The sequence below is a fragment of the Colletotrichum fructicola genome (genome assembly GCF_000319635.2).
Source record: "Colletotrichum fructicola Nara gc5 chromosome Unknown KSG_Nara_v1_contig04, whole genome shotgun sequence".
Classification (NCBI taxonomy): Eukaryota; Fungi; Ascomycota; class Sordariomycetes; order Glomerellales; family Glomerellaceae; genus Colletotrichum; species Colletotrichum fructicola.
In genome coordinates this window covers 5165911-5192663 of record NW_027094054.1, presented here as the reverse complement: position 1 = coordinate 5192663, position 26753 = coordinate 5165911, and the positions used below count along the sequence as shown (strand labels likewise).

Below are 26753 nucleotides of genomic sequence, written 5' to 3'. Positions count from 1 at the left end.
CAACCTGGAAGAGACATTAATTAGCGCTTCTTTTATGCTTCTTGGCGCTAATATCATTCGTGGCGGCGGGATGCTGCCAGTCGACTTCCGGCGATCCAACAAAGGCGGCAGCATAAAGCAACATCTTTGGCTGGCCGGCGAATTACCCAAAATAGCAGTCTGGGGTGTTCTGGCCGCCACCTCGATCGTAAGACATCAGCCAGCTCTACCCGATTGCCCATTGCGTACTGCATGGCATTTGTCTCACCGAGTGTTCAACGCCCTTGGCGCGCAGCGATGGAGTGGCTCTTTGGTCCCTTTGTCTTGCTGGACCTTTTCAACTCGGACAGAGCCGCGAGAAACTCTCGACTGGTCATTTCTGCATCTTTCGTGGACATCGAAACGAAGATGCATTCCCTTGTAGCAGCGGCACTTATTTTCATCCTGGTCCCAGTGTTGATCTGGCACTTCATCGTCTATCCGCTATTTTGGTCTCCTCTGGCGTCCATCCCAGCAGCTCATCCGTTATGTCATGTCACATCGCTCTGGATTCATTGGAAACGACTACGGGGACAAGAGTACGAATACGTATCGGAGGCCTTCCTCTCAAAAGGCCCTTATGTGCGCCTTGGTCCTCGTGAAGTTGCCGTCAACGACATCGAAGCCGTCCGGAATGGCTGGGGCGTGGGATCGTCCAGCTTCGACAAGCACCACTCTTATACGTATTTCGGAACTCATGGGTTAGTGAGACACTCTCGTTTCCTGCTGGGTCCGACTAACATATATCACTTCAGCATTACCAACACCTTTACAACGCTCGGGAGCAACGAGCATCGGGGACGTCGCCATCGTCTCAGGATCGCTCACTCCCGCCAGTTTCTGATGAAATCGCCTGATGTTCAATCTATCCTCGCTTCTCTCGTGCAACAGAAGCTGTATCCTCTGCTGGCTGATTTCGCCTCATCCAAAGAGGGAACTGCTTCCATCATGCCCTTGGCTCAATCTTTCGCGCTCGACTATGTGTCAGCGTTTGCATTCGGACTGTCTCTCAGCCACAACTTCCTCAAAGATCGTATCGCCTACGATCAGTGGTTTGCTTTGAACAACGACTGCTACCCGGGTGGCTTCCTCGGCTACTTCCTCAAGGAGCACCCACAACTCGTGGAATTTGCTCGTCGGATAGGTGTGCCGATCCTATCTAAGACCTATATCAATGCTCGTCGAGAACTGGAGACATGGGCGCTGAGGAGAGTTGATGCTGCCGAAGACCTGCTACAGTCCCGAATGCAAGGCTCGGAGCCTGCACCGGGTGACCTGCCCGTGTTGTACGATGCCGTCAGGACAGCTATGGCGCAGCAGAGCGGTGTCAAAGATGCTGATTTTGTACCATCGGCAACTCAAAGGCTTGAACTGGCCAGCGAGTGTCTGGATCACATCAGTAAGTTGTCTCAGTTCTTCCTATCAACACAGCGCTAACAGACGATAGCCTCATCGGGAGAAACGTTTGGTACTACCTTCACCTACATGCTATGGGAGCTCTCCCGACACCCGGATATTCAGGCTGCGCTTCATGTCGAGCTCTCGTCTCTCAAGCAGCCTCTTAGCGAAAGCAATTTGCCCGAATCGCGGGATCTTGAGCAGCTAGAGTTGCTCAACGGCATCATCAAGGAAAGTTTGCGTCTGCGGAACACGGCGCCCGGTCTGGACCCGCGTGTAAGTCCTGCGCACGGCACAAGCAAGTTCGGCCGCATCGATGAACTCCCCAGCCACACGCGAGTCGGCACCTATGGCAGACATCTCAACCGCAACCCAGATGTTTACCTGGATCCTGAAGTTTGGAACCCGTACCGCTGGGTGTCCAAGGAGCCTAAGGACTTGGCCGCGATGAACAGGTGGTTCTACGCTTTTGGTTCAGGGCAGCGAGGATGCATTGGGCAACCCATTGCCATGGAATGTAAGTACCAGTCCCCACTCAGTCTATGCTGCTGTCACTAACAAACTCGTAGTACTACGCATGGGAATCGCATCCATCTATACCAGCTTCAAGACGAGTGTGGCGGACGAGACGGAGTACCCAGGGGCCGAATGCATGAGCGCCGCATGCACAGAGACGTTGTTGCTGCGCTTTGAGAAAGTGCCTTCAGAGCCATGATTGCTCAGGGTTTCAGCTCTCGTGGGCGGGCATCCATGAAGAGGGTTCTTTTCTGTCATGACCGTACTTAATGAAAATAATTCAAAGAAGTAAAATCAAATAATTCAAGAACACCTGCACACGGTATATGACCTAACATAATTCTATGCCGTCGGTCTTGTCCTATGTCCCGACATTTCTTGACTTAAGCATATGTTCGACTTGACAAATTCTATGACAAGCACGCTCACAGAATCGGGTTGTAAACATGCGAGGTCACAACTGGGGTTGTTTATGTTAAACTTCGCTAACCAACCTTCGAGCACAGCCATCAACTCCTGGCCCACGTTCGAGCCCTGTTCTGTTGTGTGACAACAAACGCCCAGGCCGCTATGAGGTTCGTCTGTTTACCGAGTCAGTCGCATTGGGAAGGATTGTAGGGGGGATTTGCGAGTACCATCAACTGAATCGACTGGCGCTCAATTTGTTTGGGTGAGCCTTTCTCGACACGAGTAGGTATCCCGGCACAGTGGACCCTAAAAGGTCCAATGAATGCAACTTTAGGTGGACTTGCTCCTCTTGAGATGCGGCGAAGCCGAGTTGTGAAAGACTCTGGTTCATGGACAGTGCACGAATAGTGGGCTGTTGAGAATAATCATGTCACCCACTAAACTATCTTATAAACAAAGCCGGTGCGCCGTGTCTGGTTCAAAGCTGTCCATCTTCGCCTCTGTTTCCTGGAACGTCGCACCTGTGCACCTTTCTCCATTCGTTTCCTGCGTTGTGAATTTTGTCGCCCGGGTCAATCTCACGCTCATTCAGACCAGGTCCTGACAATTCTTACCCACAGTGATCTTCCAATTTACTCGAAAAGCGAATCTCAAAAGTCAACAAACCTGAGTCGGTCATCATCATGCGCTTCTCCGTCGCCACGTTGGCGGCCTTGGCCCTTGTGGACCACGCCACAGCCGATCTGCACTCTCTTGCGGTAGCAGCAGGAAAGAAATATTTTGGAACGGCCACGGACAACAACGAACTTGCAGACTCATCATACACTGCAATCACCAAGGTTGTGGGGAACTTCGGCCAGATCACTCCTGGGAACGGGCAGAAGTGGGACTCCACCGAGCCTACGCAGGGCAAGTTCCAGTACGCGTATGCGGACGTGGTGCCCAACTTCGCGAAAGCAAATGGACAGATCCTCCGGTGTCACACGCTGCTGTACCGGTCTCAGATCCCTTCCTGGTTGACCGGCGGATCGTGGACCAAGGATTCGTTGACGGCTGTTATCAAGACGCATATCGAAAACCTGGTTGGCCACTACAAGGGTCAGTGTTACTCATGGGACGTAGTCAACGAAGCCATCGACGACTCAGGCAACTACCGCGACACGGTGTTTTACACCGTTCTCGGCCTCGATTATCTGACGCTCGCTTTCAACACGGCACACGCTAGCGACCCTGCAGCCAAGCTGTACTACAACGACTACAACATCGAGAACCCCAACGCGAAGCAGAAGAAGACGGTCGAGCTGGTCAAATATGTCCAGGACACCGGTGCGCCGATCCACGGGGTTGGCCTGCAGGGGCACTTCCTCGTTGGCAGCATGCCCAGCCAGGAGGACCTCGAGTCCGCCGCCAACTCTTTCACCGCGCTAGGGGTTGATGTTGCCTACACTGAGTTGGATGTCAAGTTTACCAGCTTGCCTTATACCGGTGCCGGTCTCCAGTCTCAGGCCGAAGCCTATGTTTCCGTGATCAAAGCTTGTCTCAATGTCGAGCGCTGCGTGGGCTGGACCGTCTGGGACTGGACGGATAAGTACAGCTGGGTACCAAACACGTTCCCTGGCCAGGGCGGCGCATGCCTGTACGACAACAACCTCAAGCCCAAGCCGGCTTATACTGCTGTTCGTTCTGCTCTCGCTGCTGCTTCCAAGAAGGCGTAGTGTCCGAGGCTTCAACTGCCGTTGCTATCAACGGCATTTCTGCTATCCAGGCTACATCCCTCGCCATCTTGAGCGCTGTCGCATCCACTACGCTCAAGACTTTCTCTTCTTCCAAAGCGTGAGGATTTCCCGTGCATTTCGACCATGGATGTCAAGAATTCTGAGCGGTTCAAGCATATTGTATAATCATAGTAATAAGGCAGAAAACAGATACACCCTTACGCGTTTTGCTTCAAATGCTGTAGATTCTATTGCACTTTGAAGAAGCCATAAAGCTTTCGACCAACGTGAACCTTCAAGCTCCATGCCCTGTTACAGTAACATATTCGCAGCTTCAACAATGCTATGAGAGCTCGTGAATTCGAAGAATGACTTGCTAAATCAAACAGAATCCAATGAACCGAGTTACGCGATAGTAGATGTAGTAATATAGCTACGCTATGCGGGCCCTAGATCTTGTGTTGAGATATCAGGCTAGCTTGTCTGCATGTCTATTGCACTTGACTGAGGATGCCAAGCACATCGGCCATGAACTTCAAGTGGGTGATCTTGCCATCCTGCCATCGTGCAATCGTGTAGAACCAAGAGTCAAAGCCCTTATTGGTTGCATCGATTGGAGTCGGGGAGATGTACCCCGGAACTGCCAAAGCATTCGTGAGATTGCCGCTGAGCCGAGCCACTGACGCAGTCCAATCGCCAGATCCGAAAATCACCTGAGGGGACAAATGGACGTTCGAGAATGACTTCTGCAGCTGGCTGACGAGTGCAAACAACTGGTCGCTGTTGAGTCCATTGGGAGTGTCCTCACGAGAGGTGAAGATCGTGACGTTGGGGGAAAGCATCAGGCTGTCAGAATTGAATTGACCGCCGGTCAAGGCTGTCTCGAACTTCTGATGAGACGCCTTGTTCGTTTCTGATGTGTTGGCGGATGGGTTGACCGCAAGGGGTATGGTATAAGGGCTCAAAGTGAGCGACTGAGTTCCATCTGTGGTGATTGGGGACGGGAAAAATCCCATCTGACGCTCCATGGTCACAAGGTCCATCCAGAGGTGTTCTATGACGATTCTGCCTTCTTGCCAGTACGCCGCGGTCATGAATTCATAATTGACGTGGCGGCCGGTCGGACCCCGCCATCCACCTGGAGCCTGAATTGGGCCAGTATTGGTTCCGGTGACATCGGTCATGGTAATGGTCCAGTTGCCCTCTCCAAAGGCCACCTTGTAAGGATGGTTGGTGACTGCAACATTGGGGAAACTTGCGTATGTGTTCTGCAGGTCCTGAACATGCTGCACCATATTAAACTCTCGGCCTCCCGGCATGTAGACGATAGTGTCCTCCCGGTGGTTGAATCTGGAGAAGTCCAGCGAGTTGTAGGCATCGTCGGTGACTTGCATTTGTCGCACATTGGCGGACGAGTCCCAGGGCCCAGCGGAGGCATTGGGATAGGGACAAGTGCCGATGAGCTCACAAGTCACAGGTCCTAAAGCGGCGTTAGTTAAATAGAACTTTCTTGACATTTCTTTCCTGAGATTGAGGGAGTGAGCTCGTACCTGGAGTAACGCATCCGATATAATCCCTCTCGGCACGCTTTCCCAAAGAGCTGCTGCTTCCAACAGATCTCATATGCAGATGACTGCCACCCACGCAGGCGTAAGCGACGTCGGTAAAATACACAGTCGCAGCCAAAAGGCTAAGAACAGAAGTATGGGTTTTCATGTTGAAGATTCGAAGTAGAAGTGATTTCAATCGAGTGCTTTTAGCTATGGGATTGAGAAGGCGAAGGAATTTCTTGATGACGGTGGTGATTCTTTCATGGAGTCTGTGAAGATGGGCACTGATCACTTTTATAACAACTGGATCTTCTCCTTGACTTTCAAGTGCCTTCATCAACATATTCCCATGATCAGCATATTCTCTACCAAGTCTTGCCGCGCGGGTCGGTTGCGCTAAAAAGAGCTAAAATCCAACAAGCCACACGGTTTTCTGCGCCTACAACTGTGACGTACCGTACGACGGTGAACTTGAGGCGCTAGTCCGAGCTGGAACCAAACAATCAATACTGTTCGGTAGCGATTACATTCTGCGTAGGGCTAGCTGCCAATCTTGAGCAATAAGACAACCTCTTACCATGGTCTAAGCCCACCTCAGTACAATATGTGACAAAGCACGCTTACGACACGCCATGTCTAGGTCTGAAAACACCCTTCGGCCGGAACCAAATCTCTTCCGGCATTACTAAAAAGCATCATCAACTTCAGATATTCAAAAAGTTGTGGAGTTGCTCACGATCTCGGCGCTTTCGTCAAGGGCCGAGAAGCGAGGCTGCCAACCTCAGAAGCGAACCCCATGTCCGCGATGGGTGCGGTGCAGTCAGCTCGCGAGCTGCTTATTGAGGTAGGATACCAATCTAGGTTCCGTCCAGAAGCAACTTAGACTCTCACTCAGAAATAAGTAATAGCTTGCTATTTAAAGATAATCGCATACCATGAGGCGCCGTTGTACATCCACTGCATGTTGACGCTCGGAGAAAGGCCAAAAGGGGAATTTCGCACATTACGAGCAGTCCGTATGTTGAGACTAGCTATCGAACTCAATTGATGTGGGCCAAGCTTCACTTCAACTTTCAGGTTTCCATTTGATGTTCTTCAGCTGATATCCTCGGCTACAAGCTCCAGCTTGGGCAGAATTGTGAAAGCTATCCCCCCATCCGTAAACCTTGGCGCCTTGGTATGGCACACAGTTCATCCCATCATTTGCAGGGCATCATTTTTTCCCACGCCCTTTGTATTGTTGAAATGGGGATGATCTGAAAAGGTGCTTATTTCTTGGGACTCGCCATGACACCCATCCTTTGTGGCCCATCTCTGTCGCATGAGTTGCCGCATCCCCGGTAGCAGTTGACCGGGTTTACAAGTGAAGACCTGCCATGACATTCTGCGCCAGGATCTCATCATCTCGCCAGATGCATGTGAATCGCAGCGCTTTCCGCGGCTTCCACGTGGGCAACCGCAAACTCAGTCAACATGGTATTACGTGGATTAACGGCAGAGATGGATGAATGCATGCAGCAACGCAATGTCGTATGTTGGCGGTGCTCGCTGCTGAAAACTCTAGGCGCGCACAGATGCGAAGGGTAGCATGAGAGGCATTTCTCTACACCGACTGAATCATGTTAGGCTCAGTCTCAACAGCCAGACCCCAGATAGTTTGGATGCATGAAACCTCGCCTAAGTAACGTTTCCGGATGAAAATCCACGTATGCTCAATGCCCATACTGCCCAGGTGAAAATTCTGCTTTTATGTCCTTCCCCCCTTGCCGTAAGACTTGCTTCAGCTCAACGAAGAATTACACCCATACAAACAAATTATCTATTATCAAATCAAGATGGGAAGTTACGAGCAAACGACACCTATGAAGAAGCAGCAGGTGTTGGGCTCTTTCAGCTACTATGACAGCTCTGGGATTCCCGCTCTCGACGACCTCACGATCATCGAGGGTACCTCCCCTGATAACAAGACATATAAAGTCCCGGTAACCGACCTACGATCTCTACCTTCACCGCTTTCAAGCTACACGCACGAGAAGAATGGCTTCCAAATCGTACGCCAGCCTCTTCCGATATCTCCCTCGTCGACCTCGGTGCACAATCACAAGTATATGACAAACAAATACTATCCCGCTATGACCGAACTATTGAGAAAGACTCTGGGAGCAAGGTGCGTGGTGGTGCGAAAACACTCCATCCGAGACATGCCGAGCTGGTCCGAAATTGGTATGAATCCAGAGATTGGGTTCAGCATCGAGTCTTTGGCCCCATTCAATATCGCGCACGCAGATCATACACCGGCCGGTGCTCGTGCGCACTTCCGCGCCATCAAGGAGTCAAACTGGTTCTCGGAGAACGATACAGCGGACGAAGAGTGCACATCGCCGAAAGAGCGTACCGAGTTCTTCCGCCTGCGACGCGAGATCATCGAGGCCGAGGATCGCGCTATTGCGGAGGCTGGACTAGTCCCAGAAGTGCAAGGAGAGACAAGCTTGCCGAAAGGTGGCCATTGGGACTGGGACGGCGCCAACTACGAAGGCCCGCGCTATGCTTTCTTCAGCGTATGGCGTCCGTTCGAAACTGTCCACCGTGATCCGTTGGCGGTTATGGATATGAGTTTGCCGGTGTCGAAAGATGTCGAGTTCGCTCCACTAACACGAACGTATCGCAAGCGCCCCGGGTGCGTCCCGTTTTACTATAGTCAAAATGCCATGGTGAGGCCGTTGGATGGAGGAAGGAGAGATTCCGGATTTCAAGACGGAGAAAACGGGTACGACCGAGAGCATGCCTGGTGTTATCTCAGCGGGCAATCTCCAGAGGAGGTCTATCTGATCAAATTCTACGACAGCGAAGCTTTGGTTCGCAAAGAGAAGGGAGAAGACGAGATTGCGTTGCTATGCCCGCATAGCGCTTTCTACATATCAGGGACTGAGAAGGAGCCGGTTCGACGAAGCTGCGAGCTAAGAGTTTGGTGCATCTGGTGAAGCAAGACACGGGTCGGTGATCAACGGGGCAAAAGGGACCAGGCTTATGAACAATTAATAGACGAACGAGAATGGATTACAACTTAGACGTATACCCGACGTCCTTCAGATCCAAGACTTCCCCTGCCCTCCAGCTGACATTATTGCCGGCATCACTTCCTTCCTTCCACTTCCAACGAGGAATGCTCTGCTCTCCCTTTTCAATCAGCGTCTTGATCCATTCTCCAACCACAGGTAACATCTTGAATCCATGTCCAGAGTCTCCAGTGGCAAGGAACAGGTCCTTCTTTCCTGGTACTGCATCAATGACATAATCAGAGTCCGCAGTATCGGCACACCAGCAGATGTGCTTGTTGATAAAAGGCCTCTCTGCCAAACTAGGGAGAGTTTCTCGAAGAAGCTGGCGAATTTTTTGTTCGTCAGACTCGCTCACGAAGTTATTGTCGATGGGAGGCACGGAAAGCCCAGTCGTGGGAGAGTAGTTGGTATATCCTCCGCCACTGGGCGAGAACTTCAGAATACCCGTGCCCGGTTCTGGCTCGAAGTAAAATCCAAGGTCGCGCGCATATGTGACCGGGATGCCTTTCAACTTCTCGGCCTCCTCCGGCTGAAGCTGAATATGAAGCACACTCCAAGCCTTAGCGGTAACTTGTCGGCCGACAGAGGTAAGGACATTTCCCAACGACGCACCAACCGTGATGATGGTCTTGTCTGCGGTGAACTGCTTTCCTGAGGCCGTCCGAGCACCAACGCACCGATCGCCGTCGTACTCAAAGGCAACAACCTCATCACCAGTGTGAATCTCCACTCCTTGACTCTTCACATAGTCGTACGTCGACTTCAGCGCATTTGCAGCATGTGCATACCCAGCGAAGCGGTTGAAATAGCCCTTCCATCCTTCCATCGGGCCATCCAAGGCGGGGGCAGCCTTGGAGATGTCTTCGCGGCTCTCGATGGCATCAATCCTGCCGGCCCATGCTGGGTGCGTCTTGATGCTCTCCAGAGACTTTGCCAAGGTCTTTTTGGTCTTTTCGGGTGCCGCTGCCGAGTTCGCCAGCAGATATCCGGTCTGGTGGTAGTGCGGGGAAAACGTCGGGTTGTTTGTCCACTCTTTCATGGCCTGGAGGGCTAGATCGGTGTAAAACGGGTCTTCATATTCTGCACGAATGATCTTATTGACATCGTTTCCTGCTGAAAGCTCGGATGGTACTGATGTGCCCTTTTCAAGTATCGTGATGGACTTGTAGCCGGCGCGGGTGAGATGATAGGCTGCCGACAGCCCAAACGTGCCGGCACCAATGATCAATACTGACGGCTTTTGACTTGACATCTTCAAAAATATTCGGAAATCGAGACCGATCGTAGAATAGGACGACTGACGAGACTTGGCAGTGGTCACTGAGGGAATGCCTATTTTGAGTCGCGAAGACGTCCCAACTCCGAGGGCAACACCTCCGACGTCGGATACCTCCCGATTGCGGCTTGCGCCGGAGTCATGCGAGACCCAACCGGGACTCTTCCAATTGAAGCGCGGAGAAGTGGAAACTAAGACTCAATAGCACTGATGTAACTCTCTGCAATTTGGACCCTTTATTGAAATCGGCCCAGTCGCACCGACGCCGACGCCGATGTCCTCCAATCGGTCTCTATCTCCACTATGGGTAGCATCCGTATCTGCGGGGTAGCGATTAGCCAACTGGGATGATGCCGTCGATTCGACTTGCCATCTCTTATTCCCGTTATCATCTCATCCTTTCTATCGACTGACACAACAAACAATTCTGGGTGACGCCGTCCAGAAGCGTATGAACATTTGGTGATCTTTGCATGCGGTGGAGTTGCGTCTCATTACCAAAAACATTGACACTTGTTCACAAGCAAAGTTACTATGCCAGCTTCAGCACAACACAAGGCTCGAAAGCGCCGGAATGGGGAATTTCGCGTGAGAAGTGGATGCTGGAAGTGCCGAGGTGGGTTCATGTCACACTGCCATGTTCAAGAGACTATGCAGCATGAACTAACTGTCATACAAATCCAGAGCGACGCGTCAAATGTCCTGGTATGCAAACCGACAAGGCTTTATGCTGCTGATGAGGCTAACTGGAATCCACAGAACAGCGGCCCATCTGCAGCCACTGCCAGAGACTAGGTTTCAGTTGCCATTATGAAATGCGGCTTTCCTGGCAACGGCAACCGAATCATGAGGACCGCCTGAAGAGTCGTATGCGACCTTGTTCCTACAACAGCTTGATTGAAGAGTGGATGTTTCTCAACACAACTTGGCAAGACTTTGAAGAGGTTTCAACGATTCTTACTGAGCCATGGATTCATAATCCAGATAACCGCTCCAGGTCACCTGCCACGACCTGCAGCTTGCTGTCGTTGAATGCAAGCTCATCGGACCTAACGATTCCGAGAAGTCTGTCTCCACTAAACTTCTCAACGGGAGAAGCTTTCCTGTGGAACTACTTCAATGATTTCATCGCTCCACGCTGTGTCCTGAAAGATGGCATCAACCCCTATCGGCAGATCATTCTTCGGATAGCTGCGGCATCGCTAGGAGGGCCTGTATACCGAAGTATCCTCGCTGTTTCAGCACACCAAATGCAAGTCCTGAGGCATTCGGAGCAGCTAAGGAGTATCTGGAGCTACCGAGACCATGCGTTATTTTCTCTGAGAAAGACAATCTCTGAATACTCTTCATCGACAATCGGCGGGTCTTTGAGAAAAGCATTGGCCCAGCAAATCATGGCGTCAACATTGATGATGTGTTTCTTCGAAGTACGATCTCCAATGTCACGTTCTCTATAACGCCACGCCATCTCCATGAACAAGTAACTAACTATTCGTCCCAGATCCTGCACGACTGCTCTCGGTCATGGGAAGTCCATGCAACATTTGCCAGATCCTTCTTGATGTCGGAAATCTGCCATGAACTCAAAGACGACGATTTCTCCTCCAGCCTGTACGCGTTCGCCTCCACATATTTTGTCTACCACGATGCCCTTGCGTTCACAGCTAGCCCAGACGCAGCAACTGTGCCACAGACGGCAAGTCAGCTGTCAAATCTCATTGACGGGTACGACTCGTCTATTTTCATGACTTTGACTGGCTGCTCAAAACGCCTCATTGAACTCCTCTCTCAAATCACGAGCCTGGCCAAGAGTTCACCCATGCAAACCTCTAGCCGTATTGACCAAGGTTCCCCTGAAGGAGATGTCTTCATTCAATACGGCAAGCGAGATTCAATCGAGAGGGAGCTGCACCAAATGCAGAATTTTTCAGCCCAAGGCGCACAAACAAGGTCTTTCTCGGATGAACCCCACGAGTCGGAGTGGATTTCTGAGCTGAAGCGTCTCACGAGCTTGATGTACCTGTATGCCCGCATCGACGGATGTAACCCTTCGCACCCGCACATGTTCAGACTCACCACCCAAATTCTAGAGATCATTCCAAAGATCTCTCTTCGCACCAACACTGTTCTTTGGCCCCTATTCACTGTTGCGACGCTTGGTATTCGCTCTGATTCAGACGAAGACCGGCGGATGATTCTGGAGAAACTCCACCTATTGCAGCAAACAAGACAATTGGGTAATGTTAGAAAGGCCAGGCGTATTATAGAAGATGTTTGGAAAGCACGAGACTTAGAGACGAGTAATGCGGAGCAAGGTTGGTCAATACTTGCAGGCCGGTACGACACCATTAGTCTAGCATGAAACGTCGTATCGCGAGTCCCAATGTATCGCAATAGCCAGTGAAATCGACTTTCAATCAACGTCCACTCTTCTTCAGACTCTTATTTGACCAATTTCTTACGCTCCTAGTTCGTCATCCAACCGTCGCCTCCTACGGAGAGCACCAAGCTAAGTGGTATATCTAAAGTCCTTTTGCTTCTTGTCCGTGATATCCACAAATCCGTCGACCGTTCCCTCGTGAACTGCTTCCGGCTTTCCATATTTCTTGTCACGCCTCTTGTTCTCCAAGAGCGCCACCAGCCAGTAAGCCAGCATCAACACCATGCTGACAACGTAGCTCGTAAGCATCGCAATGACGGCCCCGTTGTATTTCGGTGCCTGGGTTGAGATGAATGTCTGCGGTCCAATCAAGTTGCCAGCAGCATAACCAACTTGGACCAAACTGAAGCAGACAGCCTTTTTGGTTTGTCCTGCAGTGTTGGCTTGCGGGAGGGATATTCCGACCACGTACGGTGCTGCAGTGATGGTCAAACACTGAGAAATGATTCCTGAATCGGGTGCACTTACGCCAGTAGAAGTACATGAAATAAAGCCCGACCATCTGCGCTGCAATGTTCGTTCTTGGAAGCCCGTGGACTAGTGCCGTTCCAAGGATGGGCAGTAAAAGAGCAATGCAGGCAACGAGCGTTCTTCGGTTATGCCATCTAGCTGCCAGATAGCTAAACGCCCAGGCGCTAGATGTAGCCAGAACGCCGAACGGCATGGTCAGCAGGCTAGCTTCCAGGGAAGTGAACCCCAGGTTGTTGATGATGATGCTGCCAAAGTTGACAAGGCCACCATTTGGAATGTTGATAAAAATGTTGAAAACGAAAATGATCCAAATCTTGATGTCCAGCAAAGCTTCCCAAACTTGATCCCACTTCCAGACCTTGTTGGCAATACCAGTGCGATTAGCAGCGAGACGCTTGGTCGCATAGTACTTCTGCTCGTCGGTCAAGAAATGAGCGTTCATAGGGCTGTCCGGTAGGGTAAACCAGATGAATATCGAGTAAAGAACGTTGATGGTACCGGTCAGAAGGTATAGATATTGCCATTTGAGAAGAGGGGCTGAGTCCGGGATCTTGCCGACTAGCCATGCGAAGAAGCCATTGAAAACCGAGGAAAAGTACGCGAAGATAACTGCGAGTAATAAGTCAGCAAGCCCTTCTGGCCATGGAATCAATACTTTGCTTACTAGCGTTCCTTGGCGGCTGTTCCTTCTTCGTGTAAAAGCTCGAGACGAGAATCGTCAATGACGGGGAAATGGCAGCCTCGATGAAGCCCATGAAGAATCGAAGAGCCATGAAACCAGACCAGCTCCGACATGGTGCATGCAAAAGCGTCAAAACCGACCAAAGTAAGGATGCGGCGCATAGAAACTTCGCGGGTGGAAATCGAAGGACGAGGTAAGATGCGATAACATATCCGATCAGTTGCTAAATGGCCGGTGTTAGCAGTTGCATAACCAACAGCGGCCATTGTTTAACTTACTCCCAAGGGAAGAACGCTTCCAAGCCAACTATATTGTTGTCCAACAAACCCATTATCCGTTTGGAAGCCATAGAGAGATGCCGTTCCCATTTGGACTTTGTCGACCGCTCCGAGGGTGGCAGTAAACAGTAACTGCGGACGTTCAACTTCAGCTTCATACTGAAAGACTGATAGCAAAACATTACTCACAAGTGGAATCATCCAAGCATCGATTTTCTTGACAATCTTCTTCTCGATCTCTGGAGTCATTGGCGGATAATCGTTCGCGTTCGCCAAGAACTCAGCGGCCTCGTCAAGGATGCCATCTTGTGGCGCTTTGGTTATTTCAGACTGTCCTTGAACGTTCGAAGAGCTGGGATGAATGGCGCTGATATCCGGTTGCTCTGCCGGACCATCTTTCTTCCCGGCCATGGTGCCGTTTTGACACCTTCGTATCCGGTAATGTTGCTACAACAGTTGGTCTTTTCTAAAAACAATTCAAAAACACTTGTGCTGGGACCGAGATGCTAATGAGGGGGAGATCATGTCTATTTAGCTAAACATAAGTCCTTGTCGACCTAGCGAGGCAGCTGTTGGAACTGGCCATCCTCATATCACTAGCCATATCTCCGACCGGGTAAGGGTCAGCGTCGCCGACTAGCATGGGGTTGGTTCGGGGGTTTATCGTCGACCGCATCAGCCCCGGGTTCTTATCACCCGCGTTGCAACTTCCCCATGCATGGATCCACCCAGCGACGTGCTGCTCTGAGACAAAAGCTGTGATAGGACTCTTATCATTGGAAGGTCTAAACGACGAGGTTGGAGAACAGGGTTTTGGCCATATCTTTCCCCTTGGCTTCCCCTTACCCCGCTATCGACGAAGCTGCATGGGCTGCAGATCACCTATCATAGTGCATGGCTGACTGATAGGTGCATGACTTCGTGGCAGGTCGAATCGACGGGCGTTTGTTGTGTCCAATATCATCGTGCATCTTGGGATAATGGTTGCCGGAGCACTCGCCGATCGAATCTGCGACATCGGCATCTAGCCATTTCTCCCGGATTGGTCATGATGCATCCGAAGGTTGTGTATCTTATAATACGATGAGGTTCTTGTGAAGTCCTTCATACGGTAACATCGATTTCTTGTCGATTGATTGGTACCACTCATTAGACGTAAAGATGGCTATTGGGACAGCGATTCCCCAAATTGAGCCGAAGAGCATTAACTTCGCGATCGGTAAGTCAGTCATTGTTCTTCATCGCTAGAGCTTCCAGCTAAACATTACATGAATAGATCGCGGTGGCACTTTCACAGATGTTTGGGCCTCCATTCCAGGTCAGCCCGATGTGGTGCTGAAGCTGTTGTCTGTTGACCCTGGCAACTACGATGATGCGCCCGCCGAAGGCATCAGGCGGGTGTTGGAGATTGTGTCTGGCACTACCATCCCGCGTCGATCGCCCATTCCTAAAGGTTTAATTCACTCAATACGCATGGGAACTACCGTCGCGACGAATGGTAAGCAGCTGAAGCTTTTCAAGAATCTATTTCGACTAACTCAGTAATCAGCACTCCTCGAGCGAAAAGGAACCCGGCACGCCTTCGTAGTTACCCAAGGATTCCGCGACCTTCTCGACATCGGCTACCAATCCAGACCCAAACTTTTTGATCTCGGCATCCGCAAGCCAGAGCTTCTCTATGACGAAGTTGTCGAAATTTCAGAACGCCTCACGGTAGAAGCGTACGATGAGGATGTCTACAAGACCGCTCGTACCCAGCCCAAGGAGTCGCCTGGTTTGTTCGTCAAGGGCATCACGGGAGACATTCTGAGAGTCATCCGACCCTTGAATGAAGAGGAAGTCCGTCAGAAGCTCACGGACATCAGGTCCAAGGGTATCGAGACTCTGGCCATCTGTCTGGCGCACTCTTACATGTACCCTGACCACGAAAATAAGGTTGCGGATATTGCGCGCGATCTTGGCTTTCAGCATGTTTCAACGTCATCGAGTGTGGGCGCGAACATGATCAAGATGATTTCAAGAGGTAGCTCAGCGTCTGCTGACGCTTACCTCACTCCCGAGATCATCCGCTACGTGAACGGATTTGCGAAACAATTCCAGGACGGTAATCTTGACGACATCTCGTGTGAGTTCATGCAGAGCGATGGTGGGCTGGTGAGCCACAAGGCGTTCAGTGGGCTGCGCGGCATTCTCAGTGGTCCTGCTGGTAAGTATCACGCTCTCACAGTTGCTCAGCTCTCTCTAGGATAGCCGCTGATTTGTTTGCAGGAGGAGTGGTTGGTCATGCCCGCACGTCGTACGACGGTAAGTCTCCTATTGTTGGGTTTGACATGGGTGGCACTTCTACCGACGTGAGTCGTTATGGAGGATCCCTGGAACATGTTTTCGAATCCACCACCGCCGGTGTTTCCATTCAAAGTCCTCAACTGGACATCAACACTGTTGCTGCAGGCGGTGGCAGCATGTTATTCTGGCGTGATGGGCTCTTCAAGGTCGGGCCCGAGGTATGTACTCCCACTTCAATTATAGCAATCGGCAATAGTAACTAACTTGCTACAGAGTGCCGGAGCCCATCCAGGCCCAGCTTCATACAGAAAGGGCGGTCCTCTTACTGTGACTGACGCCAACCTTTTGTAAGTCATTCCTCAGGACTTTGAGCGACGATGCGCTGACACGATTTAGTCTCGGTCGACTGATCCCAAGTTACTTCCCCGCCATTTTCGGCCCCGATGAGAACTTGCCGTTGGATTCTGAGATTGTCGCCACGAAGTTCGAAGAGCTGACCAAGACAATCAACGCCGATACGGGACGCTCGATGACGCCTTATGAAGTCGCAGTCGGCTTCATTGACGTTGCGAACGAGTCCATGAGTCGACCCATCCGAGCCCTCACAGAGGCCCGCGGTTTCGTCACCGCCGACCACAACCTAGCAACATTCGGCGGTGCAGGTGGACAACATGCGTGTGAAATCGCGGAGAAGCTTGGAATCGGCCGCATCGTCGTTCACAAGTACTCTAGCATCCTCTCAGCTTACGGGATGGCGCTGGCGGAGGTGGTTCAAGAGGCGCAGGAGCCAAGCTCAGAGATGCTGTCTGATGAGTCTCTTCCCAGACTCAATGAGAGGATCGACTACCTCAAGACAAAAGCAACAGACGGATTGCTCTCTCAGGGTATAAAAGATGCCTCCATTCAACACGAGCCGTATCTTAACCTCAGATACAACGGCACCGATACTAACTTCATGATTCTTCAACCTGAGGATGGCGATTGGCTCTCGGCTCTGGAGAGGGAGCATCTGCGAGAACTGTCCTTCACCTTCTCCAGATCAAGGAAGGTCCATGTCGACGACATCCGTGTGCGCGGAGTCGGTAAGGCCGAGGAGTCTAGCACTGACAATGATCGACTCGTGGAGGAACTGAAGTCTTTATCATTCAGCGCCGTCACTAAGGGCGAAGACACCACTGTAAGCAACCTACCATGTTGCTCACTCGAAGTTGCAACTAACTCAGGTACAGACCAAGGCATACTTCACTGAAGGCGGGCTCCAAGCAACCAAAGTCTTCCGCCTCAACACACTGCAGCCGGGCGCAATCGTCGCTGGCCCAGCGATCATCATCGACAGCACGCAGACCATTGTCGTCGTCCCTGGCTCTCAAGCCAAGATCCTCACCTCTCACGTCGTCATCGATGTCGTCGACAAAGTGAATAAGAACAAGCCAGCAGATGGCGGAGAGCTTGTGGTTGATCCCGTGAAGCTCAGCATCTTCGGTCACCGTTTCATGAGTATTGCAGAGCAGATGGGCCGCACTCTCCAGAAGACGAGTCTTTCGCTCAACATCAAGGAGCGTCTGGACTTTTCTTGTGCCATCTTTAGTCCCGATGGAGATCTGGTCGCCAATGCGCCGCATGTTCCGGTTCATTTGGGAAGCATGAGCTATGCCGTCAAGTACCAGCACGAGCTGCACCATGGCAAGTTGCGCCCAGGTGATGTCCTGGTTTCGAATCACCCTGAGGCCGGTGGTACTCATCTCCCTGGTTAGTCACCTGGATTCTGGGCCCTCTGAGACTAAATGCTGACTTGAACAGACATCACGGTCATTACTCCGGTCTTTGACGAAGATGGCAAGACGATCTGCTTCTACACAGCTTCGAGAGGCCACCACTTGGACATTGGCGGATCCAAGGGCAACTCCATGCCACCGTAAGGATTTTCTCAGTCATGTCATCGTATTTCCACACTAACAAAAAGCAGTGATTCAACCGAGCTTTGGCAAGAAGGTGCTGCGATCAAGTCATTTTTCCTCATCAGAGACGGCACTTTTGATGAGGAGGGCATTATCTCAATCCTCCTCGCCCCAGGAAACCATCCCGGCTGCAGCGGCTCTCGTCGTCTCCCTGACAACCTCTCCGACCTCAAGGCTCAGGTCGCCGCCAACACCAAGGGCAGCAGTCTCATCAGAGCCCTCATGGAAGAGTTCGGGAAGCCTGTTGTGCACTTCTACATGACGAAGATCCAAGAGAATGCCGAAGTATCCGTCAGGAAGTACCTCCTATCTGCGTACAAGAGATTCGGGTCCAAGCCCCTGAAGGCCGTGGATTATCTCGACAACGGCTCGCGCATGCAGGTTTCCATCACTATCGACGAGTCAGGATTCGGCACATTCGATTTCACGGGAACTTCGTGTGAGATGCTGTCCAACATGAACGCGCCGCCGGCTATTACCTACTCGGCCCTCATTTACACCCTTCGTCTCCTGATTGGATCCGACATCCCTCTTAACCAGGGTTGTCTCACTCCCACAAAGGTCATCATCCCCAAGAACACCTTCTTGAACCCTGGTCCGACATCAGCAGTCTGCTGCGGCAATACCCTTACTTCCCAGCGCCTGGTCGACCTCCTGCTCAAGGCGTTCCGAGCAGCCTCCGGATCGCAAGGCTGCATGAACTGCTTCGGCTTCTTTGGAAACTCCCTCGACCCCGCAGCTTCGCCGGACTCGACGACCAACAACAGCGAGGGCTTTGGCTTCGGATATGGAGAGACAATCTGCGGTGGCGAAGGAGCCGGTCCGACGTGGAATGGCGCATCAGCTGTGCAAATCCACATGACGAACACCCGTACCACTGATATTGAGATCATTGAGAAGAGATACCCGGTATTGATCCGCGAGTTCTCGATTCGACAAGGCAGTGGCGGACGAGGTAAGTTCATGGGTGGCTGCGGAATTGTGCGTGACTTTGAGTGCCGCGCGCCATTGACATATGGCATCATCTCGGAGCGTCGGGTTCACCAGCCCTACGGCATGATGGGGGGTGAGAATGGCGAGTCGGGGGCGAATTATTGGGTTCAGAAGACGGAAGATGGCGAAGAAAGATGGATCAACATTGGGCCTAGGGGCCAAGTCGATATGAAGACCGGAGATCGATGTATCATCCATACCCCAGGAGGTGGTGGCTGGGGTATTCCGACCGAAGACGAGGGCAGCCCGATAAACGGGACCAATGGCGTTGACGGTCCTTGGGAGGCGAAGGTTGAGTACCCAAGGGCGACCGGCAGTCTTCATACGTTTGCCGCTGCCCAAGAAGCTTCATCGTAGAATGTTTGTTTAGTCACATGAAGTCATAACAAAAGATCGAGAAATTCACAAGATGGCAACGGTATTGATTCCTTCGACCGTTCTGCTCTGAGTCCCTAACTGCCTTTGTGCTTTAAACGAGCACTTTCAAGCGAGCACTTTCAAGCGAGCACTTTCAAGCGAGCACTTTCAAGACGAGTTTCTCTTGCTCACTTTGATGTGTTCTTCTCCTTTGCCCTGTGCATCTCTCTCGCCATCAACCTCAACCTTGTCCAGAGTAGCGACGCTATCTCCAGCCTCCTTGATGGCCCTCCAGTTGAGTCCAAAGTCAAGGATGTCAGGATACCGCTTGACATACCAGTACATGCCCATCATCGCCGCGATGCTACCCACACTGAATGCCGCTGCTAGCGGAAACCCAATCGGATATCGGGGAGAGTCCGCGGTCCGCCATGCTCGGAGCGGAATCGTCGCATGGCCGACGTACACCAACGTCACGGCGACGCCAACAATCACAGACCGCGCCTCCGGCTCTTTGCGCAGGATGATAGCCAGCCACGCGAGCAAGGCATATCCCCACGCCGCCGTCGCAAACGTCAGGAAATAGAATGTCATGATCGTGCCGCGGCCGCCCGGCCATGCTGCCAATACTGAGGTAGCAACAAGCTGTAGGAGTGCGGCTCCGACGCCAACCTGCCAACGCCAGTTCTTCCAGTCGCTCAGCGCGTTGAGTGAGATGTTCGACACGATTGAGATGGCGTAGCCGCCCAGGGGTATCAGGTTGACGGTATACACAGAATACAGCGCGTTGCCCTCCCCGTCTTTGAGACCCTTCAGATACAGCAGGAAGTAAGAGTTCGCGCGCTGCGACCACGCAAACTGGAGATAGGCGGCGAGAAACAGGTACGCCACTGGCGAGGTGAGGAGCTTTTTGACCTTGTTCCAGAGAGCCCTGCCTTTGATAATCTCCTGCGTCGTCGTGCCTGACTTGGCCATCCGAGAGGCCGCCAGGACGCGCTCTTCTTTGGGAAGCCACAGGGCTCTGGTAGTCGTTGGCGCATCAGGGATGACGAGGAACCCGTACAGGCCCCACACAATCGTCATGAAACCCGACACGACGAAAAGCCACTGCCATCCTTCGAGACCGTGTACACCGTTGAGGTTCTTGTACAATGCGGCCTGTAGGATGCCCAGAAACATGCTCCCAGCGACGCTGCTCACACCGAAGATGGCGAGACGCTTGCCAAGTTCCGAGGGGGTGTACCAGTTGAAGATTAGGTTGACAATGCCCGGCCAAGACGTAGCTTCGAAAACGCCCAAAGCGAATCTTAGGCCATAGACCGTTTTGGCGTTGCGGGCGGCAAAAGTCGCAAGCGTAATGGCACCCCACACTACCTCGCAGAAAGGTAGCCAGAGCGATGGGCGCACGCGGGTTTGGATGAGCTGGGAAGGGACGATGAAGAGGGCGTAGCCGATGGAAAAGTAAGTCGTGAACTCGACCAATTCATTGCCGTAGAGCGAGAGGGACTCCTGCATGCCGGACACGTAGGCAGCTGTTGTGGCGGACTGGTCCATGTCTTTCATAAGACCGGCGACGAAGGCCCATGATAGCAGGAGAATGTCCAGTTTGAGAACTAGGACGTGCTCAGGATCCTTGAAGTAGGGGTGGACTCTCGACAACCACGATGTTGACGAAAGGGCCGGTCTTGATGCGGACGTCACTTCTGTGTCAGAAGGCAGAGTTTCCGTTGTTGTTGCCATGATGATGGCTGTCGTTCTGTTCGCCAACTGATGCTGGGCAGAACCAGTTTCTATGGCGGATCAAAGTCTGCCTTTATGAGCATCCCATGAAGACGGCATATGCTTTGAGGCAATAATTTCAGGCTGCCTCGTTATTTCAGCGAAGCCACACCGAGCGGGTCAAGTCCGATGTGAAGTCGGACCGTCCCGATCTTTGACGCGTTCAAAACTGACTGAGCACGGATTACAACATCGCCAATGTCAATGGTGGAATTGAGGCCATCTTTGTTTGTTGCTCTGCCCGGGCTGAATTTCTTTCTCGGTCACAGAAAGGGGGGTCTGGCCGCTAGAATTTCTCCAGCCGGGGAGGGCGACTAGCGCTTCATGGATGTTCCTAGCTGCGGCGGACGATGTCGCCATCACGACGGGTGATGCCGTCAACGTCGGGGACCCGCCGAATGTGCCACTCAATGGAATTTCCGGGTGAGAATCGGTCGCTCTGGCATCCAACGAGGAAGTATTGATCGGGTTGGCCCCGATAAAGGATGCTGAGAACATCGACTCGGTCACAATCTAGGGATAACCGAAGATGGCAATACATATACTGCAAGAGAGCGCCGGATAATGACGTGCTAGCATCGCCAGCGTACACCAACACCCCAAGAGATTGTTCCTTTGAAGGCTGAGTCAGTTCACCATGGCCTCCCAGCCACTTTACTCAGCTTACCTGCCCACCCGGCCCGATGGTTTCCAGCCGACCATTGACGTCCCAATCTTTGAGGCAGACGAGCCTGGCTTGAGAGCGAAGAAGTCCAACAAGCTCTCCGTCTTCAAATCCCAGGATGCAAAGGTGGAGAATATTACCCCACGTGTCGGAAGTGAGATCCGCGGGGTCCAGTTGAGCCAGCTGTCTGGCGCCGGCCTTGATGAGGTCGCGTTGCTGGCGGCAGAGAGGGGCGTGCTCGTGTTTGTGAGTTAAGGCGGCCTGTGAAATCGAGTATCCCATTGAGCTTGTTCCATCTAATGAGAAAATGTGATAGAGAGATCAAGACTTTGCCGACGTGGGGTTCGATAGACAGAAGGAGATTGTCCGCCACTATGGACCACTTCATCAAGTGAGTGCTCAAGTGATGCGAGATAGCTCAGAAGTTGACCATGACTCTAGCACCCGACGATGGGCTATCCAGAGGGTACTGGCCCCGAGTTTCACGTCGTTTACGCAGATGAAAAGGCGTGAGTTCATCTCGTCATCAAACCTCAGCTCAGGGCATCGTTAACTAAGATCCAACAGAGGCAACCTGCGAAACCTTCTCGGTCCACGCACGAGCTATGATCTCTGGCACGTGGACCAAACCTTCACCCCAAATGTCCCATCATCCACGTTCTTCTGGGTCCTAGAGTCTCCGGCTTCGGGCGGCGGCGACACGGCCTTCACCTCCTTGACCGCCGCCTACTCCGCCCTCTCCCCCGCATTCCGACGGACTCTCCACCCCCTACGGCTCTTCCACACCTCCGCATCCGTGGGCGAGGTTGCCCGCGTCGGCACGGAGCGGGCCCTCAAAGAAGCTGTCTCTACCACTCATCCCCTCGTGATGAAGCACCCGGTCACCGGCAAGCCCAGCCTATTTGTCAATCCGACCATCGCACGCAAGGTGGAAGGTTTCCTGCCCGAAGAGTCGGATGCGCTGCTGGGATTTCTGCACAACCACATCCGCAGCTTGGACTTCAGCTGCAGGGTGCGGTGGGAGAAGGGAACGGTTGTGGTGTGGGATCAACGGAGTGTGGCGCATACCGCCGTGCCGGATTTCCGGGACGGAGAGAGGCGGCACATGGTCCGCATCATTCCGTACGGGACGAGACCGGAACCGGCTTTCCCTGAAGAGCATGGACCGGCCCGGGAAGACGAGGGCAAGGCGGGAGGCTCTGATTAGGTTGACTTTGACGATAGCTATTGATTGCGACGTTCAACGGCCCGGTCCAGTGACAAGATAGCGAACTTAATTGTCTGGATGAATACCCTGTGCACCAAAGTATATGCATGTCCGCCGAAGCTCAATTACACCGCCAAAACTGTGAAGCAAGCCTCGCAGACCCATCATTGGAGAATCTGTGATGCCGTGGTCTGATTTCAACCTCTTCAGCTGGCAAACCCGCCCCCTTATCGGAAAAAGCAAACCTAATTACCGCGACAATGACGCGAAGCATTGAGCTACAAGTCACGTCATCCCTGAATCGCGACACGCCAAAGGGGTAAATGGGGACAAGCAGTGGATACGAAATGGGTCCCGATTGCGAATGGTCGCACGGGCAACCCAAGATAAGGGAAAGCTTCCTGTAACAGATAATTGAATAGAATTTTCCTACCCTGACGCGGTTGAAGCTCTCTTTCTTTCACGATCATCAATCTCCTCCACATTCCACAGTTCCCCAACTTTCTCCCCACGATCTTCCCGTACACTAAAACCACCAACAACCGTCACAATGTCTACCGCTTTCGTCCAGCGCCCTGCTCCTGAGTTCAAGGCCACCACCCTCTTCCCCGGTGGTGAGTTCAAGGACGTCTCTCTGTCCGACTACCTCGGCCAGTGGTAAGTAGCTCTCTTGCTACCTCGCGAGACATCACGTCTCCCAGGGAGCGAACGACCTCCATGCCACAAAGACAGGATAACTAACACGCACCGTCACAGGGTCGTCCTCCTCTTCTACCCCCTCGACTTCACCTTCGTCTGCCCGACCGAGATCATCCAGTACAACGACGCGCTCCCCCGCTTCAAGGCCATCAACACCACCGTCCTCGGCGTCTCGACCGACTCGCACTTCTCCCACCTCGCCTGGACCGAGCGCCCGCGCAAGCAGGGCGGCCTCGGCGACGACCTCCAGCTGCCCCTGGTCGCCGACAAGTCCCACAAGATCTCGCGCAGCTACGGCGTGCTGATCGAGGACGAGGGCGTCGCCCTGCGCGGCCTCTTCATCATCGACCCCAAGGGCGTCCTGCGCCAGATCACCGTCAACGACCTGCCTGTCGGCCGCAACGTCGAGGAGACCATCCGCCTCGTCGAGGCCTTCCAGTTCACCGACGAGCACGGCGAGGTCTGCCCCGCCGGCTGGCAGAACGGCAGCAAGGGCATGAAGGCCGACCCCAAGGGCAGCCTGGAGTACTTTGCTGCGCAGAACGGAGAGAACGGCCACGCCAACGGTAACGGCACCAAGAGACTTCGCGTTGATTAAGCTGGGAGGAGACAGAGCGTGTTAGACTTGTATTATGAGTGTAAAGAATTAGAAGTATAAAAGTAGAACTAGAAGGGCGGCTTTAAAGGGCGGCTTTAGATGTCAGGTAGAAGGCCTAGCAAATGCTCAGACGTCTAGACCTAGATCACTGCAAAAACAGGTGCGTTTGCACACTTTCCCACGCACGTATTGCCCGTATCCAGGGTGATTCTTCACTCCCACCACTTTACATCCGTCTCCCTGAGGGTATTGCTCCCGCAATGAATCTCCCCAAGCCCAACATGGTGCGACAAAAAGTCATCCACAAATCCAACGTCCATACCGGTTGCACCATACACCGCCCTCACTCTCTCTTCAAACAGATCCTTCCCGTCAACCATGGGCCCCCAGGGCTTCGGGCTCAAGTAATGTCCTCCCAAGACAATACCGTTGATCGCAGCAGGGCTGAAGCTCGCCACCAGAAACTCGTCCGCCATCACCGTGTCCGTGTGTGAGGGCAGTCCGTCGTCGGAGCGGCTGAATCCCTGGCCCATGTTGAGATCCTTGAAGAGCACCGGGACTCGAACGACATGCTCTCTCGCAATCGGGATTTCGGAAAGGAGTGTTTCGAGGTTGGCGTCGATGTGCTTCTGGGCGTAGGAATTCACCTGATGGAACGTCTCGTTGGCGAGGATCTGGTCGATTGTCATCGCCAACTCCTCCGCCGAAGTCGAGAACGCGTTGCCGAGGTTGCCGTTGAATGACACAGCGCGGACACCGCCGTGGCCTGCAGTAGATGCGTTGCGCAGGATCTCGAGCGCTGAGACAGTATCCGCGATGCCGATAGTGAACCCGAGACCGGATTTGTTAGACGGCAGGAACTGCACGAACTCGTCGACGTGCCCGATCACCAGCCACCCGGTCTCAAGCATCAGCGGCTTCTGCAACCCCTGCCCATCGAAGAACTTCGTCATCGACTCCGCGGGCATCTTTTCGAAGTGCTTGCCCTGAATAATGCGTCCGACGGGGTACCTGATGCCGCTTTTAGAGGTATACGGCGGGATGGTCTCAAGGTTACCAAACGAGTTGATTTCAAGATGTCCAAATCCCCGACGGCCCCCTTCAGGCTGGAATCCGCCCACACCCTTACCCCTCAATTGCTCAAACACCTGACGACCACCAGTCCGCGTCGACTGCGCAGACCTCAGCACGATGCGGATCGAGACAGGGCCATCCGGGCCCGGCATGCTAGCGTACGCCGGCTCGATGAAGTCCTGCGCCCAGATGTCGCTGCTCTGATTGAAGAGGTAGAGCGGCGTCTGCAGACCGGCGGCCGCGCGGCCTGCGTCGAGCTGGCGGATGAACTCGAGCTGGACGGGGTCGGAGTCGTTGGCGGCGGTGCTGATGAGCGTGTCGACGCGCTGGAGGTGGTGGTGCGTGAGAACGGGTGCGACTTTGAGCTCGACGGCGTCGGAGAGGATTGTGGTGTTGACGTGGAGGTCGAAGTGGACCGTGACCTTCCCATCCCACTCCGAGGCGTCTGTGACGAATTCGCGGCCGTCGATGCCGAGGGAGATGCCGTTTTTGAGTTGTGTGGCGTTGAAGATGAATTCAGGATCGACGAGCCTCCATGCGGCGGTTTCGCTGGCGCGGGAGGGAAAGTCGTTCACGAATAGGCGCACCCTCTTTGCCGCAGCTTTGGGGGTAGCATAAATATGCGCAAAGACGTCATCCGAGACATCTACCGGGGCGGTCTTCAACGGCGCGACCAAGCCTGGCTCGAGGAGCAGATGGCCGGAGGCATCATTGCAGGAGGCGAGCTCATGGTTACTCAGGGGGTTCCCCTGGAGGTCGGTGTTCGCACAACGACGGAGGGAATCGCCGACGTTCGGGAGGAAGATGGCTCCCCGGGCCGGGGTCCAGAACGCCTTGTCGGCATCATCGGCCTCGTTGACGGTGCCGTCGCGGTTGGTGTCTGCCCGAATGACGGGCCGTTGGGCGGTGGCGGCTCCGAGATGGAGGGCGGCCAGGGCGATGGTCGCCAAGTTTGTCGGAAGATGCATCTCGGGTATTGGTGATATTGAAGACCAGTATGGAAAGAGGAGCTGGAGGGAGAGTGCCTGGTTTGTTCTCAGTCTTGCCGCGGAAGTTGACTATCTTTTATAGTGATTTCTTTGCTCACCAGGAACGCCATGAGCACCGCCATCACCGGCCATACAGACCTTCCTGACTTGGAAAGAAGCTCATCGGTCCCCGCGGGCGACAGATCTAGGTGGACTTTACGGACTTCGCGATCCTCTTCGTCGCCTGTGATTCGACATTGTTTCCTCGATGCGGTCGCCATAATTGGCGATCCTACCTCGTATGGTGCCCTCCCCACCTCAATATTGATAACATTGCCGTTATCAAATAAATGTAGAAA

General features: G+C 53.0%; 12 protein-coding genes across 12 annotated transcripts; 7 read left to right on the top strand and 5 right to left on the bottom strand.

The window, feature by feature from the left end:
* Nucleotides 1-276: 276 nt before the first annotated feature.
* Nucleotides 277-2131, top strand: CGGC5_v008285 (Tryprostatin B 6-hydroxylase; the record flags this gene model as incomplete). The annotated part of the gene is made up of 4 exons (XM_032025560.1): nt 277-719; nt 774-1417; nt 1466-1933; nt 1986-2131. The coding sequence occupies 4 exons, from the start codon at nt 277-279 to the stop codon at nt 2129-2131; spliced, it is 1701 nt and encodes a 566-aa protein (XP_031892174.1).
* An 892-nt stretch (nt 2132-3023) lies between these two features.
* xyn1-3 (Endo-1,4-beta-xylanase 1) lies at nt 3024-4055 on the top strand (the record flags this gene model as incomplete). Its single annotated transcript, XM_032025549.1, has 1 exon — nt 3024-4055. One exon carries the CDS (start codon nt 3024-3026, stop codon nt 4053-4055), a length of 1032 nt encoding a protein of 343 aa, XP_031891891.1.
* A 491-nt stretch (nt 4056-4546) lies between these two features.
* CGGC5_v008283 (uncharacterized protein) lies at nt 4547-5771 on the bottom strand (the record flags this gene model as incomplete). The annotated part of the gene is made up of 2 exons (XM_032025538.1): nt 4547-5535; nt 5606-5771. The coding sequence occupies 2 exons, from the start codon at nt 5769-5771 to the stop codon at nt 4547-4549; spliced, it is 1155 nt and encodes a 384-aa protein (XP_031891892.1).
* A 1669-nt stretch (nt 5772-7440) lies between these two features.
* DES-2 (Gibberellin cluster GA4 desaturase) lies at nt 7441-8586 on the top strand (the record flags this gene model as incomplete). The annotated part of the gene is made up of 1 exon (XM_032025527.1): nt 7441-8586. One exon carries the CDS (start codon nt 7441-7443, stop codon nt 8584-8586), a length of 1146 nt encoding a protein of 381 aa, XP_031892175.1.
* A 76-nt stretch (nt 8587-8662) lies between these two features.
* Nucleotides 8663-9916, bottom strand: fap2-2 (L-saccharopine oxidase; the record flags this gene model as incomplete). The annotated part of the gene is made up of 1 exon (XM_032025516.1): nt 8663-9916. One exon carries the CDS (start codon nt 9914-9916, stop codon nt 8663-8665), a length of 1254 nt encoding a protein of 417 aa, XP_031892176.1.
* A 1418-nt stretch (nt 9917-11334) lies between these two features.
* Nucleotides 11335-12302, top strand: CGGC5_v008280 (uncharacterized protein; the record flags this gene model as incomplete). Its single annotated transcript, XM_032025504.2, has 2 exons — nt 11335-11367; nt 11442-12302. The coding sequence occupies 2 exons, from the start codon at nt 11335-11337 to the stop codon at nt 12300-12302; spliced, it is 894 nt and encodes a 297-aa protein (XP_031892198.2).
* Nucleotides 12303-12449: 147 nt separating this feature from the next.
* CGGC5_v008279 (putative transporter) lies at nt 12450-14222 on the bottom strand (the record flags this gene model as incomplete). The annotated part of the gene is made up of 5 exons (XM_032025493.1): nt 12450-12796; nt 12849-13460; nt 13516-13756; nt 13812-13943; nt 14001-14222. 5 exons carry the CDS (start codon nt 14220-14222, stop codon nt 12450-12452), a joined length of 1554 nt encoding a protein of 517 aa, XP_031892197.1.
* A 750-nt stretch (nt 14223-14972) lies between these two features.
* On the top strand, nt 14973-19405 carry CGGC5_v008278 (Uncharacterized protein; the record flags this gene model as incomplete). The annotated part of the gene is made up of 9 exons (XM_032025482.1): nt 14973-15030; nt 15088-15309; nt 15361-16017; nt 16080-16315; nt 16371-16444; nt 16494-17274; nt 17327-17846; nt 17898-18012; nt 18064-19405. 9 exons carry the CDS (start codon nt 14973-14975, stop codon nt 19403-19405), a joined length of 4005 nt encoding a protein of 1334 aa, XP_031892238.1.
* A 168-nt stretch (nt 19406-19573) lies between these two features.
* On the bottom strand, nt 19574-21145 carry CGGC5_v008277 (Pantothenate transporter liz1; the record flags this gene model as incomplete). Its single annotated transcript, XM_032025470.1, has 1 exon — nt 19574-21145. The coding sequence occupies one exon, from the start codon at nt 21143-21145 to the stop codon at nt 19574-19576; it is 1572 nt and encodes a 523-aa protein (XP_031892205.1).
* A 676-nt stretch (nt 21146-21821) lies between these two features.
* JLP1-4 (Alpha-ketoglutarate-dependent sulfonate dioxygenase) lies at nt 21822-23055 on the top strand (the record flags this gene model as incomplete). Its single annotated transcript, XM_032025459.1, has 4 exons — nt 21822-22094; nt 22165-22239; nt 22290-22357; nt 22416-23055. 4 exons carry the CDS (start codon nt 21822-21824, stop codon nt 23053-23055), a joined length of 1056 nt encoding a protein of 351 aa, XP_031892204.1.
* A 550-nt stretch (nt 23056-23605) lies between these two features.
* Nucleotides 23606-24352, top strand: PRDX1 (Peroxiredoxin-1; the record flags this gene model as incomplete). The annotated part of the gene is made up of 2 exons (XM_032025447.1): nt 23606-23712; nt 23812-24352. The coding sequence occupies 2 exons, from the start codon at nt 23606-23608 to the stop codon at nt 24350-24352; spliced, it is 648 nt and encodes a 215-aa protein (XP_031892203.1).
* A 212-nt stretch (nt 24353-24564) lies between these two features.
* Nucleotides 24565-26675, bottom strand: Padi3 (Protein-arginine deiminase type-3; the record flags this gene model as incomplete). Its single annotated transcript, XM_032025436.2, has 2 exons — nt 24565-26451; nt 26514-26675. The coding sequence occupies 2 exons, from the start codon at nt 26673-26675 to the stop codon at nt 24565-24567; spliced, it is 2049 nt and encodes a 682-aa protein (XP_031892202.2).
* Nucleotides 26676-26753: the final 78 nt, after the last annotated feature.